The sequence below is a fragment of the Bos indicus genome, chromosome 2 (assembly GCF_029378745.1).
Source record: "Bos indicus isolate NIAB-ARS_2022 breed Sahiwal x Tharparkar chromosome 2, NIAB-ARS_B.indTharparkar_mat_pri_1.0, whole genome shotgun sequence".
In the NCBI taxonomy this organism is placed as follows: domain Eukaryota; kingdom Metazoa; phylum Chordata; class Mammalia; order Artiodactyla; family Bovidae; genus Bos; species Bos indicus.
In genome coordinates, this window is record NC_091761.1 from 25,966,305 (window position 1) to 25,979,513 (window position 13,209).

The window sequence follows — 13,209 nt, forward strand, 5'->3', positions numbered from 1 at the left end:
ACTGTCCAGCCAGCCAGCCAGCCAGCCAGTTAGCCAGCATTCATTCAACATCAGCCATGTGCCAGGCTGTATCTGCAGAACTTCAGAGCCAAGGATAAACATGTGGGGCCCTGAACCCCAAGAAGAACCTAGACTAACGCAGTGCCTCCCAAACAGTTTTGAAAGCTCTTTACATGTGTTAGATGAAAAAAATGTGGAAGGAGATGGTCTTTGACCAAATTAGTTGGAGCAACTGTTGAAGACTATAGTCTGCTCTCAGAAAATCACAAAGCACATTAGCATAGTTAAGTGCTACAGTTTAACACAAGAGCTGTTATTTAAATAAATTTTTTTTTCTAACTCAGGAATCTTATTCTTTGTGCCGCTATTATTACTTGTGGAAATTTTAAAATAAATAGGTGCATGTGTTATCCCCTCCAGATAATGATTCAGTGAATTCAGAGTGAGGTCCAACCTCTCATATCTTTTCCAAAAATTTGTAGATGATTTTTAAAAGCAGCCACTGGTGAGAATCACTGCCCAAAGTTACCTGCCATGGACTTTTCAGAAGAGTGTCTACGTACTTGCCACTTATGAGATGAACGCTGATGTTCTACAAGATATTCTCTGGGAAATACTGGTTAGTGAAAACACCCAGAGACAGTTAAGGACCAGCACATTATATCTTCGAGTCTTGAAAAACTACCCAAGTAAAAGTATTTGGCAACACAATGCACACGAATCAAATAATTACCATTTTCCAAGGCTTCTGCATTGGGCACCTCACTTTTGTCAGTTTGATGCTGAGAGGAAATAGCTGCAAACTCAATGTTTCCAATATTCAAAATCCCAGATAATATACTGTACACTGAGTGCACCTCCTGAAAAGGACATCAAGAATCATGTTTGGTCATTGCCAATCAAACCAATAAACTTACCAGCACTGTGGTAGAAACCACTAGTCCACCCACATCCATCTCCACCCCACTGTCCTGGGCATACAAACAATGTCCAAGCCTTTCTTGCACTTAGGCCATGTAACTAAATTCTTAACAAAGGAACAGGCAGAATGAGGTGGGCCATTTCTGGGCTTTCCTTATAGAAGGGAGCATGCCTCCTTCAAGACTTTTTTTCCCTTACTGCTGGATGGAACTCCCAACAACCCACCTTAAATCATGCCATTGATTAGAATGCTGAGACCAACGACTCGATGGAACAGAGATGTTCTACAGTCTGAACCTCTTGCCTTGGAATGCTTACATTAGAGGGAACTGTTCTTTGTTCTTTAAGACACTTTTAGCCTTTCAGTTCAGTTCAGTTCAGTCGCTCAGTCGTGTCGGACTCTTTGTGACCCCATGAATCGCAGCACACCAGGCCTCCCTGTCCATCACCAACTCCCGGAGTTCACTCAGACTCATGTCCATCGAGTCAGTGATGCCATCCAGCTATCTCATCCTCTGTCATCCCCTTCTCCTCCTGATCCCAATCCCTCCCAGCATCAGAGTCTTTTCCAATGAGTCAACTCTTCCCATGAGGTGGCCAAAGTACTGGAGTTTCAGCTTTAGCATCATTCCTTCCAAAGAACACCCAGGGCTGATCTCCTTCAGAATGGACTGGTTGGATCTCCTTGCAGTCCAAGGGACTCTCAAGAGTCTTCTCCAACACCACAGTTCAAAAACATCAATTCTTCGGTGCTCAGCCTTCTTCACAGTCCAACTCTCACATCCATACATGACCACAGGAAAAACCATAGCCACCCTAGCTAATACCAGCTCCCAAATTCAAGTATGGGTCTTTCTTCAAGACAAGAGTAGAGATGTTTCCTTATCATCTTGAATATAGCTTATATGAAATAGTTGGAGGGCATTCACTGATGTTTCATTAGAACATCGGAAGTTAAATTATAGAGTATATAGTTATGAATGAGGTCAAAGCATTTTGAAAGACTCACTAGAAATTACCTGTCATGTTTTACTACAATAAGAAATAAACGTCTGGTCTTCATACCCATTTCTGACACAAGAGTTTCTACAACTCTAGGACTTTTTGAGTGATAGATAGAGCCAAGAAGGGTGTCCTTTGTTCATCACAATAAGCCCCTTTCATCCACATCTGAGTTTGTGCTAAGGAGGAGACTCTTGGGGGATGGGTGTGCTGGTTGTCAGAGGAACCAACAATGTGATTAAAGGGTTGGAAATCTTAGCTGGACTCCAGACTTCAAGGAGGGCACAGGGCTTGAGATCGAATCAATCATCAATAGGCAATGACTTGATCAGGCATGCCTAGGTAACAGAGCCTCCACTAAACCCCCTAACAGACCAGGTTTGGAGAACTTCTGGGTTGGCAAACGCATGAAGGTGAAAAGAGGAGGTGGTGCCTCCTCTTCTAAGACCTTGCCCTATAAATCTCTTCCACTTGTCTGTTCCTCGGTTGCATCCTTTATAATAAACCAGGAATATTAAGTGAACTGCTTTCCTGAGTTCTATGAATCCTTCTAGCAAATTATTGAACTTGAAGAGGAGGGTCTTGGGAACTCTCTATTTACAGGCTGTTCATTAGAAATAGGAAAACTTGGGAGTTGTAACTGGTATCTGAGGTTGGGGCAGTCCTGTGGGAGTAGGCCCCTAACTTGTATAATTTGAAGCTAACTTGAGGTAGACAAGTGTCAGAATTGAACTGAACTGTAGGAGAACTGGTTAGTATGGGGAAGAAAACTCTACACATTTGGTAAGAATAGAAATGATGTGTGATGATCTAAGTCCTATTTTTATATTGAAGGTGGAATACATAAGAATAATTAATGGTTAAAAAAAAAAGTACAATTATTTGTTTAAATATTTGCATTTCCTATAGGTGAGAAATGAAATATATAGCCAGGAAATCCCTGTATCTTATGCTTATAGATAAAGTACTTTGACTAAAAATACTCAGGCTGGGCACTTGATTGAGTACTATACATAGCAGCAAACCAATAACAACTGTCATTAGGCCATTGATAAAGCATTGCCTCTGAATTGCGCCTTTTCTGCAAACACTGCTCAGTAAAGCCAAAAAACTGAACATGGACCATAATAGTGACATCTGCTGGATACCTGATAATGCTACAAAGACAAATGAGGATTTTAAACTAGGCTTCCACGATAGAAAAATACTGTTCTTCAAACTCCTAAATCAAAGGCAAGATGTCATGTTTCTGACTTCAAGAATCACTGTTTTAATCACACAACTTAAGAGTGGCTAAGGAGAACACCTACGAAATGGGTTTTCTGGGACTAGCGTGGATTTAACATGACAGAACCTCATTACTTTGATCAATACAGCGTTAGGCTTGTAGAATGCATCCAGAGACTCCCCACAGAAGCAGATCCCAGAGAGTAAAACAGAGACTCCACAGCAGTGAGTTCTATATCTATTATTTCTATACATAGTTATCTCAAGAGCTTATGTAAAACTCTCAATATTTCCTCTAATTATAACACACATACACACACCATGTATAAGCATACAAGCTATGAAACCTCCCAAAATAAGGCATCCAGACATTTCACCACTAGGATGACCATCCACAAAGGAAATGACAAGGACCACACCCTCGAGACCAGCATCTAACCCTGTGTGTCTTTGACAATATTCTTTCCAGCATGCCGCTCAGAGATTTCCTCTTTCAAAGAGAAAAACTATCTATATATTTCAGCTTTGAACTTTGGGTTCAAGCACTGAGCAAAAGACTGAAGTTAAAAGCAGATTGGGTCTCCTTCCTTGGTTCAGAGAAGGGGACTTGAGAAAGGGTGCCCAATGCTCCCCTCGTTATGGAGGTATTAGCCTTACAGTGCTGCCTGTGCAGTTTCCAGCCTATTCCCTTTGACTCTTCAGTCCCACTGTTGGGCCAATTAGTTCTTCCTTTCTGGCCTAGGAACCTACATCCATTCCTGTATTTAGGTCAAAACATTATTCATCTAATGGTAGAATTCAATCAGTGATATGTCCACCTGTGTGATTACTCCTCTCCCCCCAATATGCAATCCAATGCCTCTTCTGTTCTCTTCATAGCCAGCCTAGGAAGGACTTTTCACCTTCCTCACCTTGCTCATTTCCTCTTGCCTGGTATTCCTGCCTTTCCTGAAGAATCTTGCTATCTGCTTGCCATTGATGGTTGTTCAGTTGCTAAGTCGTGTCCAACTGTTTGTGACTCCGTGGACTGCAGCATGCCAGGCTTCCTTCCGGTCCTGCACTACCTCCCGGAGTTTGAGCTAACTCATGTCCATTGAGTCAGTGATGCAATCTAACCATCTCATCCTCTGCTGCCCCCTTCTCCTTTTGCCTTCAATCTTTCCCGGCATCAGGGTCTTTTCCAATAAGTCAGCTCTTCACATCAGGTGGCCAAAGTATTGGAGATTTAGCTTCAGCATCAGTCCTTCCAATGAGTACTCAGGGTTGATTTCCTTTAGGATTGATTAGCTACCTACTCTATCTTTTTATTTCTTACCAATTTCCAACGTTCTATATCATAAAATGGAGTCAGCTCACTCAGGATAGGAACAGTTAGCAAGAAGATGAACAATTCCTACAACTGGGTTTCCCAGTTCACTGCTGATGAGTATGAATTTGGTTTCACCACCAATCAGCACAAGTGGGAAAGTATTTATCTACCAAAGCCCCATGCAGGATGTATGACCTTGGCTTCTTTTTCTCTTTTTCTCAAAAGACACTTCTTCCACTGAGGCAGATATTCTGTCTGTAAAGAAGAGGCTACGTGGAAAGTTGAGAAGAATCCTGGTTTCCCCGTTCAGTTCAGTTCAGTTGCTCAGTCATGTCTGACTCTTTGCAGCTCCATGGATAGCAGCACTCCAGTCATCCCAGTCCATCACCAACTCCTGGAGCCCGCTCAAACTCACGTCCATCGTGCCGGTGCTGCCTTCCAAATAGCTCATCCTCTGTCATGCCCTTCTCATCCCACCTTCAATCTTTCCCAGCATCAGGGTCTTTCCCAAAAAGTTGGTTCTTTGCATCAGGTGGCCAAAAGATTGGAGTTTCAGCTTCAGCATTGCATCAGTCCTTCCAATGAATATTCAGGACTGATTTCCTTTAGGATGGACCCCTTGGATCTCCTTGCTGTCCAGGGGACTCTCAAAAGTCTACTCCAACACTGCAGTTCAAAAGCATCAATTCTTCAGTGCTCAGCTTTCTTCACAGTCCAACTCTCACATCCATACATGACCACTGGAAAAACCATATCCTTGACGAGATGGATCTTTGTTGGCAAAGTAATGTCTCTGCTTTTTACTATGCTGTCTAGGTTGGTCATAGCTTTTCTTCCAAGGAGCAAGCATCTTTTAATTTAAGACAGCAGTCACCATCTGCAGTGATTTTGGAGCCCCCAAAAATAAATTCTGACACTGTTTGCACTGTTTCCCCATCTATTTGCCATGAAGTGATGGGACTGGATGCCATGATTTTAGTTTTCTGAATGCTGAGTTTTAAGCCAACTTTTTCACTCTTGTCTTTCACTTTCATCAAGAGACTCTTTAGTTCTTCTTTGCTTTCTGCAAGAAGGGTCGTATCATCTGCATATCTGAGGTTATTGATATTTCTCCCAGCAATCTTGATTCCAGCTTGTGCTTCATCCAGCCCAGCATTTCTCATGATGTACTCTGCATAGAAGTTAAATAAGCAGGGTGACAATATACAGCCTTGTCATACTCCTTTCCATATTTGGAACCAGTCTGTTGTTCCATGTCCAGTTCTAACAATTGCTTCTTAACTTGCATACAGATTTCTCAAGAGGCAGGTCAGGTGGTCTGGTATTCCCATCTCTTTCAGAATTTTCCACAGTTTGTTGTGATCCACATAGTCAAAGGCTTTGGCATAGTCAATAAAGCAGAAATAGATATTTCTCTGTAACTCTCTTGCTTTTTTGATGATCCAGAGGATGTTGGCAACTGATCTCTGGTTCCTCTCTGCCTTTTCTAAATGCAGCTTGAACATCTAGAAGTTCACGGTTCATGTACTGTTGAAGTCTGGCTTGGAGAATTATGAGCATTACTTTGCTAGAGTGTGAGATGAATGCAATTGTGTGGTAGTTTGGGCATTCTTTGGCATTGCCTTTCTTTGGGATTGGAATGAAAACTGACCTTTCCCAGTCCTGTGGCCACTGCTGAATTTTCCAGATTTGCTGGCCTATTGAGTGCAGCACTTTCACAGCATCATCTTTTAGGATTTGAAATAGCTCATGTCTTTAGTTTTTCACCAGTTGTGAGTTTTTTTGCCCAAAGCTCTGCATTAGGCCCAGCTGACAAGCATTCTTCCTTACAGGCTCTTTATTCAGTTTCCTTTTCAGAGGCTCCCAACATTCATAACTTTAAAGTCAATGGTTGGTTTAAAAAAAAATTTTGTTTTGCATGTCAATCATACATGAAAAAAGAATTTTTTTTTAAGTCAATGATAAGTCCTATTGTCTGTCATTAAGGCACTGGAAATCTCAACACCCTCAATTAACACTTTAATATGTACCCCTCCAGTCTATCCTCAGCAGTATTCTCCCAATTTATGATCTGTTTTGAAGAAAGGGAAAAAAATATTCCCTAATCTCAAAGGCTTCTCCATAACCTCTTCATCAAGGGATCTGCAATAAATGTCCAATTTTGACCTTCACAAATAACCTGCCAGAAAAGCCTTCATGTACTTTTAAATATAAACATACCTAAAACTCAATTTATTTAATATGTTACGGTAGTTCATATACCATTGAAGCCAGGCTTCAGGAATATGTGAACAGTGAACTTTCAGATGTTCAAGCTGGTTTTAGAAAAGGCAGAGGAACCAGAGATCAAATTGCCAACATTCGCTAGATCATCAAAAAAGCAAGAGAGTTCCAGAAAAACATCTATTTCTGCTTTATTGACTATGCCAAAGCCTTTGACTGTGTGGATCACAATAAACTGTGGAAAATTCTGAAAGAGATGGGAATACTAGACCACCTGACCTGCCTCTTGAGAAATTTGTATGCAGGTCAGGAAGCAACAGTTAGAACTGGACATGGAACAACAGACTGGTTCCAAATAGGAAAAGGAGTATGTCAAGGCTGTATATTGTGACCCTGCTTATTTAACTTATATGCAGAGTACATCATGAGAAACGCTGGGCTGGAGGAAGCACAAGCTGGAATCAAGATTGCTGGAAAAAATATCAATAACCTCAGATATGCAGATACCACCATTACCACCATTATGGCAGAAAGTGAAGAAAAACTAAAGAGCCTCTTGATGAAAGTGAAAGAGGAGAGTGAAAAAGTTGGGTTAAAGCTCAAGATTAAGAAAACGAAGATCATGGCATCTGGTCCCATCACTTCATGGGAAATAGGTGGGGAAGCAGTGGAAACAGTGTTCAGACTTTATTTTTTGGGGCTCCAAAATCACTGCAGATGGTGATTGCAGCCATGAAATTAAAAGACGCTTAACTCCTTGGAAGGAAAGTTATGACCAACCTAGACAGCATATTAAAAAGCAGGGATATTACTTTGCCAACAAAGGTCCGTCTCGTCAAGGCTATGGTTTTTCCAGTGGTCATGTATGGATGTGAGAGTTTGACTGTGAAGAAAGCTGAGAGCTGAAGAATTGATGCTCTTGAACTGTAGTGTTGGAGAAGACTCTTGAGAGTCCCTTGGACTGCAAGAAGATCCAACCTGTCCATCCTAAAGCAGACCAGTCCTGGGTGTTCATTGGAAGGAATGATGCTGAGTCTGAAACTCCAATACTTTGGCCACCTCATGCGAAGAGTTGACTCATTGGGAAGAGACCCTGATGCTGGGAGGGATTAGGGGCAGGAGGAGAAGGGGATGACAGAGGATGAGATGGTTGGATGGCAACACCGACTCAATGGACGTGAGTTTGGGTGAACTCCGAGTGTTGGTGATGGACAGGGAGGCCTGGTGTGCTGCGATTCATGGAGTCGCAAAGAGTCGGACACGACTGAGCAACTGAACTGAACTGAACTGGATTCATATACCAGTAAGACAAGCATAATATTAAACAAAAATAGTATGGTTTAATCCAAAAATAAGACTAGAAAAGCACAGTTCATTACAGGGTTTTAGGTATAACCCCGCCCCAGCTGCCCGCAGGGATTTCATTGTTACTGGAAGACTCTCTACCAGTGAAGTTTCTTTACAATAAACCTAGGTTCAAGGGTTCTTTCAGATATTTTTGGCTCTAAGGGTTTGGGAAAAATTGAAGGGCTTCCTGCAGGGAATTAGTGACACTGTAAGAAAGGACAGCGACCATAATTTTTATTTAATTGACCAGTTCATTCAAGCTCTGTCTAGAAATATCCCTAAGAAAAACTTAAGAGAAAGTTTTGTTACATCAGTTGTTTAGCATCTGCTTCCTGACTACAGTCAATTAAGTCTTTCTGAATTTAGTCAAACTACTTTTGGAAAACTCAGCAGTGGCCACAGGACTGGAAAAGTCAGTTTTCATTCCAATCACAAAGAAAGACGATGCCAAAGAATGCTCAACTACCACGCAAATGCATTCATCTCACATGCTAGTAAAGTAATGCTCAAAATTCTCCAAGCCAGGCTTCAGCAATACGTGAACCATGAACTTCCAGATGTTCAAGCTGGTTTTAGAAAAGGCAGAGGAACCAGAGACCAAATTGCCAACATCCACTGGATCATCGAAAAAGCAAGAGAGTTCCACAAAAACATCTATTTCTGCTTTATTGATTATGCCAAAGCCTTTGACTGTGTGGATCACAATAAACTGTGGAAAATTCTTCAAGAGAGGGGAATACCAGACCACCTGACCTGCCTCTTGACAAACCTATATGCAGGTCAGGAAACAACAGTTAGAACTGGACATGGAACAACAGACTGGTTCCAATAGGAAAAGGAGTACGGCAGGGCTGTATATTGTCACCCTGCTTATTTAACTTCTATGCAGAGTACATCATGAGAAACGCTGGGCTGGAGGAAGCACAAGCTGGAATCAAGATTGCTGGGAGAAATATCAATAACCTCTGATATGCAGATGACACCACCCTTATGGCAGAAAATGAAGAGGAACTGAAAAGCCTCTTGATGAAAGTGAAAGAGGAGAGTGAAAAAGTTGGCTTAAAGCTCAACATTTCAGAAAACTAATATCATGGCATCTGGTCCCTCTACTTCATGGGAAATACATGGGGAAACAGTGGAAACAGTGTCAGACTTTATTTTTTGGGGCTCCAAAATCACTGCAGATGGTGATTGCAGCCATGAAATTAAAAGACGCTTACTCCTTGGAAGGAAAGTTATGAGCAACCTAGATAGCATATTCAAAAGCAGAGACATTATTTTGCCAACAAAGGTCTGTCTAGTCAAGGCTATGGTTTTTCCAGTGGTCATGCATGGATGTGAGAGTTGGACTGTGAAGAAGGCTGAGCACCGAAGAATTGATGCTTTTGAACTGTGGTGTTGGAGAAGACTCTTGAGAGTCCCTTGGACTGCAAGGAGATCCAACCAGTCCATTCTGAAGGAGATCAGCCCTGGGAGTTCTTTGGAAGGAATGATGCTAAAGCTGAAACTCCAGTACTTTGGCCACCTCATGCGAAGAGCTGACTCATTGGAAAAGACTCTGATGCTGGGAGGGATTGGGGGCAGGAGGAGAAGGGGATGACAGAGGATGAGATGGCTGGATGGCATCACTGACTCGATGGACATGAGTTTGAGTGAACTCTGGGAGTTGGTGATGGACAGGGAGGCCTGGTGTGTTGTAATTCATGGGGTCACAAAGGGTCGGACATGACTGAGTGACTGAACTGAACTGAACTGAACTGAACTTTGAGTTTACAAACATAAAGCAAACTAAGTTAATTCAGCAAAATAGGTTGTCTATAGAGATACAGACAAAGATACAACAAAAGAAATCAGGATAAGAAAGATCCAGCCTCTTCCTCCCATTTCCAAGACTGCTGACATAAACTGTGTTTATTTCCAGCATGAATTAACATAGAACATAATGAATATACACACATATACATATAATCACAGTCTGATTATTCATTTAACAGTCCAGACCAGACATAAACTAAAAATATTTACTACCTTTTGTGTTTATTTTCATAGCTGTTCATGCAATCATTCATTCATTTCTACTAAACTTTATTCCCATAGGAGTTAGGGATGGCTTACTTCAAGGATATATACTTAGCATATTTAGTTTCTTTTGTTTTTAATATTCTTATCTTAAAACATCATCTGTTTTATTATTATGTCTACCATTAAGACAGGGCTGATATAATAGCCTTTCCTTTAGAATTGGCATCAATCTTTCCACAGTATTCTACAACCATTGTTGTACTTATTAGAAGCAAAATATTATGAACCCTATGAATGACTTTTCTGTTGTTCCTGTGCCCTTTTAAGAAAGTATGCCCTTAACACTTCAGCATGAGCCAGGTGACCTTAAATGGCTCTACTGTCAAGCTTTGACTCTTCTGGTGATGCATCTTTGATAACAACCAGCTCTATAAATTAACAACCATAAAGGTCCTTTAATAATACTGGAACCTGTTTAATTGCTCTCCTCTACGAAGCCAAGGGAAATATATTTCTATTTGTATCTGACCTTTGGGATTTTCTGCTGTCAGTTTAAAGTCTGTGGGAGGCTGACAGAAAAATTTAACAGCTAGCTAGAAAGAAGAAATGTATTATTATAACTAAAATCAACCAAGCTGGGGAGGAAAGGGCTGGCCAAACTCCTAGGATTACAAAAGCAATATTTTATCCAGAGTGGCTGTCCCAAGCTAACTCAAGTGTCTTGTAATCTAATCCCTGAAGATTTAAACATTTTCACTTATCTCCTAATCATTCACCTCCTTTGTTGGAAAGGCAAAAGAATCTGTATATTTTACAAATTTGATGGCAAAAAGCCCAGAAACTATGACACAAATGTATCACAGAGTATTATTTGAGCCTAGGGTAATAAATATTTTCTGTCACCCCTGGTATATATTTAATAGAGACAGCCTGTATCTAGTATGATAAAGGCAATATAATACTTAGAACTATAGCTAATAATTGCAATTCTGCACCATGAAGAAGAAAGTGACTGCAAGAAAATTGAAAAGGTTTAATTTGTCTGAGGTACAAGCAACTACTTACACAAATATATTCCTGTGGCTTGGGGGTAACCTCCACATTCTTATTCTCCTACTAGACAATTCACTCTAATGTTTGGAACAACCCCAGCTCAGAAAAGGGCAGTGTTGTTTTGGTGTTTGTTATCAAGGCTGGAGTGAATTGATGACAGAGGTAACAGTTCACAGGTATTTGGCATTTATAAAAGTACTTCTACATCATTTTTTTGTTTTTATTTTTAATACTTCTACTTCAATGTTCCCCTTGGGTTTTACTAAAATGCAGATTTTGATTTATCTGTTCTTGGTTAGACCTGAGGATCTGCATTTCTAACAAGCTCTTAGGTGATGACAATGTTTCTGGTCCTTGGGTCACACTTTTAAGTAGCAAGACCTTATAACATGACCAGCATGGCATTTGAAAAGCATGGGTACTGCCCCAAGTTGGAACTTTCAGGTCTTCATTCTCATTGACCCAAGAATATGAACACTTGAGTTTCTTTTTGTCCTGGCAATCACTTACCTTGTCAGTGAATCCTATAATCCTGAAGCAATGCTGAATTGCTTCAAACTGTCTTCTGTAAGACTCCTTGGAAGTTATGTCATGCATCACCCTTCCAGTTTCATCAGCTAGGTACCTACATGGAGTACGACCACACAGAATGAGTACTGACTTGGCAAATGGCATCCCAAATACCAGAGTATCATTGGGCTCCCTCTTTGCAAGATTATTTCCTTACAGTCTAATACTGTGATGAAATAATGGTGTGCATGGCTAAGTGAAATGGCTGCAATTGAGTTTTTACGCTTTCTAGAAAATGCAAAGGGAAATAAAGTTCCTGCCATCTCATGTGGGCATTTTGGCTAAAGAGACTGTGTGTCCAGTTAGGAGAACAGCTCCATTTCCAAGTTTTGTCAATTGCTAATTGTATATTCATTACAAATTAATAACTAAAACCCCTGACACTTACCTAGGAGGCTTTTCCTCAGGAAGTCGGAACTCAGAAAGTTTCTTCTGGTGATAAAGACCAGCATAAATATAGTAAAATATGTGAAAATTTTTCTCTCCTCTGGAAAAAAGTAGGGACAGGACACGGTTAATAATGTATTCTGGGCTTCTCTACTCGATGGCTTTTCCCTTCCATGCAAAATATTATACTGTAGCCAATTTGCGTTCATAGGCAATTAATATGCTACATTTCTGGAGAAGAAAATGGCAGAATACTCCAGTATTCTTGCCTGGAAAATCCCATAGACGGAGGAGCTTTGCAGGCTACAGTCCATAGGGTTGCAAAGAGTCAGACACCACTGAGCACACAGTACAATATGATACATCCCAAATACAGAATAGCAATAGGGATAGGATTAGGATAGCAATTTCCACAGTGTCACACTATAAAGCACATTTATGTTTATACAGAAGACTTTAGAGAATGGAATATTTATAGGAGGTAACAGCTCAGGTTACTTACGTTTAGAGATCTTTCTATTCCAGACCACATAACTGTGCATCTGGGTCACACATCTTGTTTGAAGCCCATGTTGCATCAGAGACAGTGATATCCAACTTACAAAGATCACCCAAACTCCCTACTTCACTGAAGCCCAAGACAAGAAGCAGCTCACCAGTAGTACAGCAAGTTAGGGAAGGGAACTGGTCCTAGAACTAAGGTCTCCACTGTCTCAAACTTGTATTCTTTCAAATACAATCCAAAAATGGCATGCACCGGTCTACCTAGTCTTGTGGAAGGTACCTGTTTTTAGGCCACTCTGGCCAGGGTGGGTGCTGCTGGACTGTGGTCTGTGTGGTCTGTGGAGTGCAGTCAGCTTATGATGAGACAAGAAACTGGAAAGTCTGTGTCCAGACATTTCATAGTAAGTGGTATTTCTATGATATCTGAGAGTATGATAATTTTTCTGGTAATACACTTCAATTACATTTTACAAAAATAAAATCACAATTTATCATGAACTATTAAAAAAAACAAACTAGTCTTTGAATAAAGGTAGTTTGAAAAGTCCTTCTCTCTATCCTTACTTTCCTTTGGAGGTCAGAATCTTCTGTTGATGCCCTAGGATTTTCACAAATCCTCACCTTGGCCAATGTAGCTCTGTGGA

General features: G+C 40.8%; 1 protein-coding gene across 11 annotated transcripts in view; it reads right to left on the reverse strand.

Moving 5' to 3' along the window:
- MYO3B (myosin IIIB) overlaps nt 1-13,209 on the reverse strand; it is a 486,811-nt gene that overhangs the window by 252,233 nt on the left and 221,369 nt on the right. For all 11 annotated transcript variants that reach the window (XR_011570836.1, XM_070803483.1, XM_070803516.1 and 8 more), the window contains 3 exons: nt 12,063-12,161; nt 11,615-11,729; nt 734-860 (listed from right to left, as the gene is read on the reverse strand). Coding sequence is in view for 10 of the 11 variants with exons in the window: in XM_070803483.1 (XP_070659584.1) it covers nt 734-860; nt 11,615-11,729; nt 12,063-12,161 (341 nt within the window). In the remaining variant the exon portion in view is untranslated. The remainder of the gene's footprint in view (nt 1-733; nt 861-11,614; nt 11,730-12,062; nt 12,162-13,209) is intronic.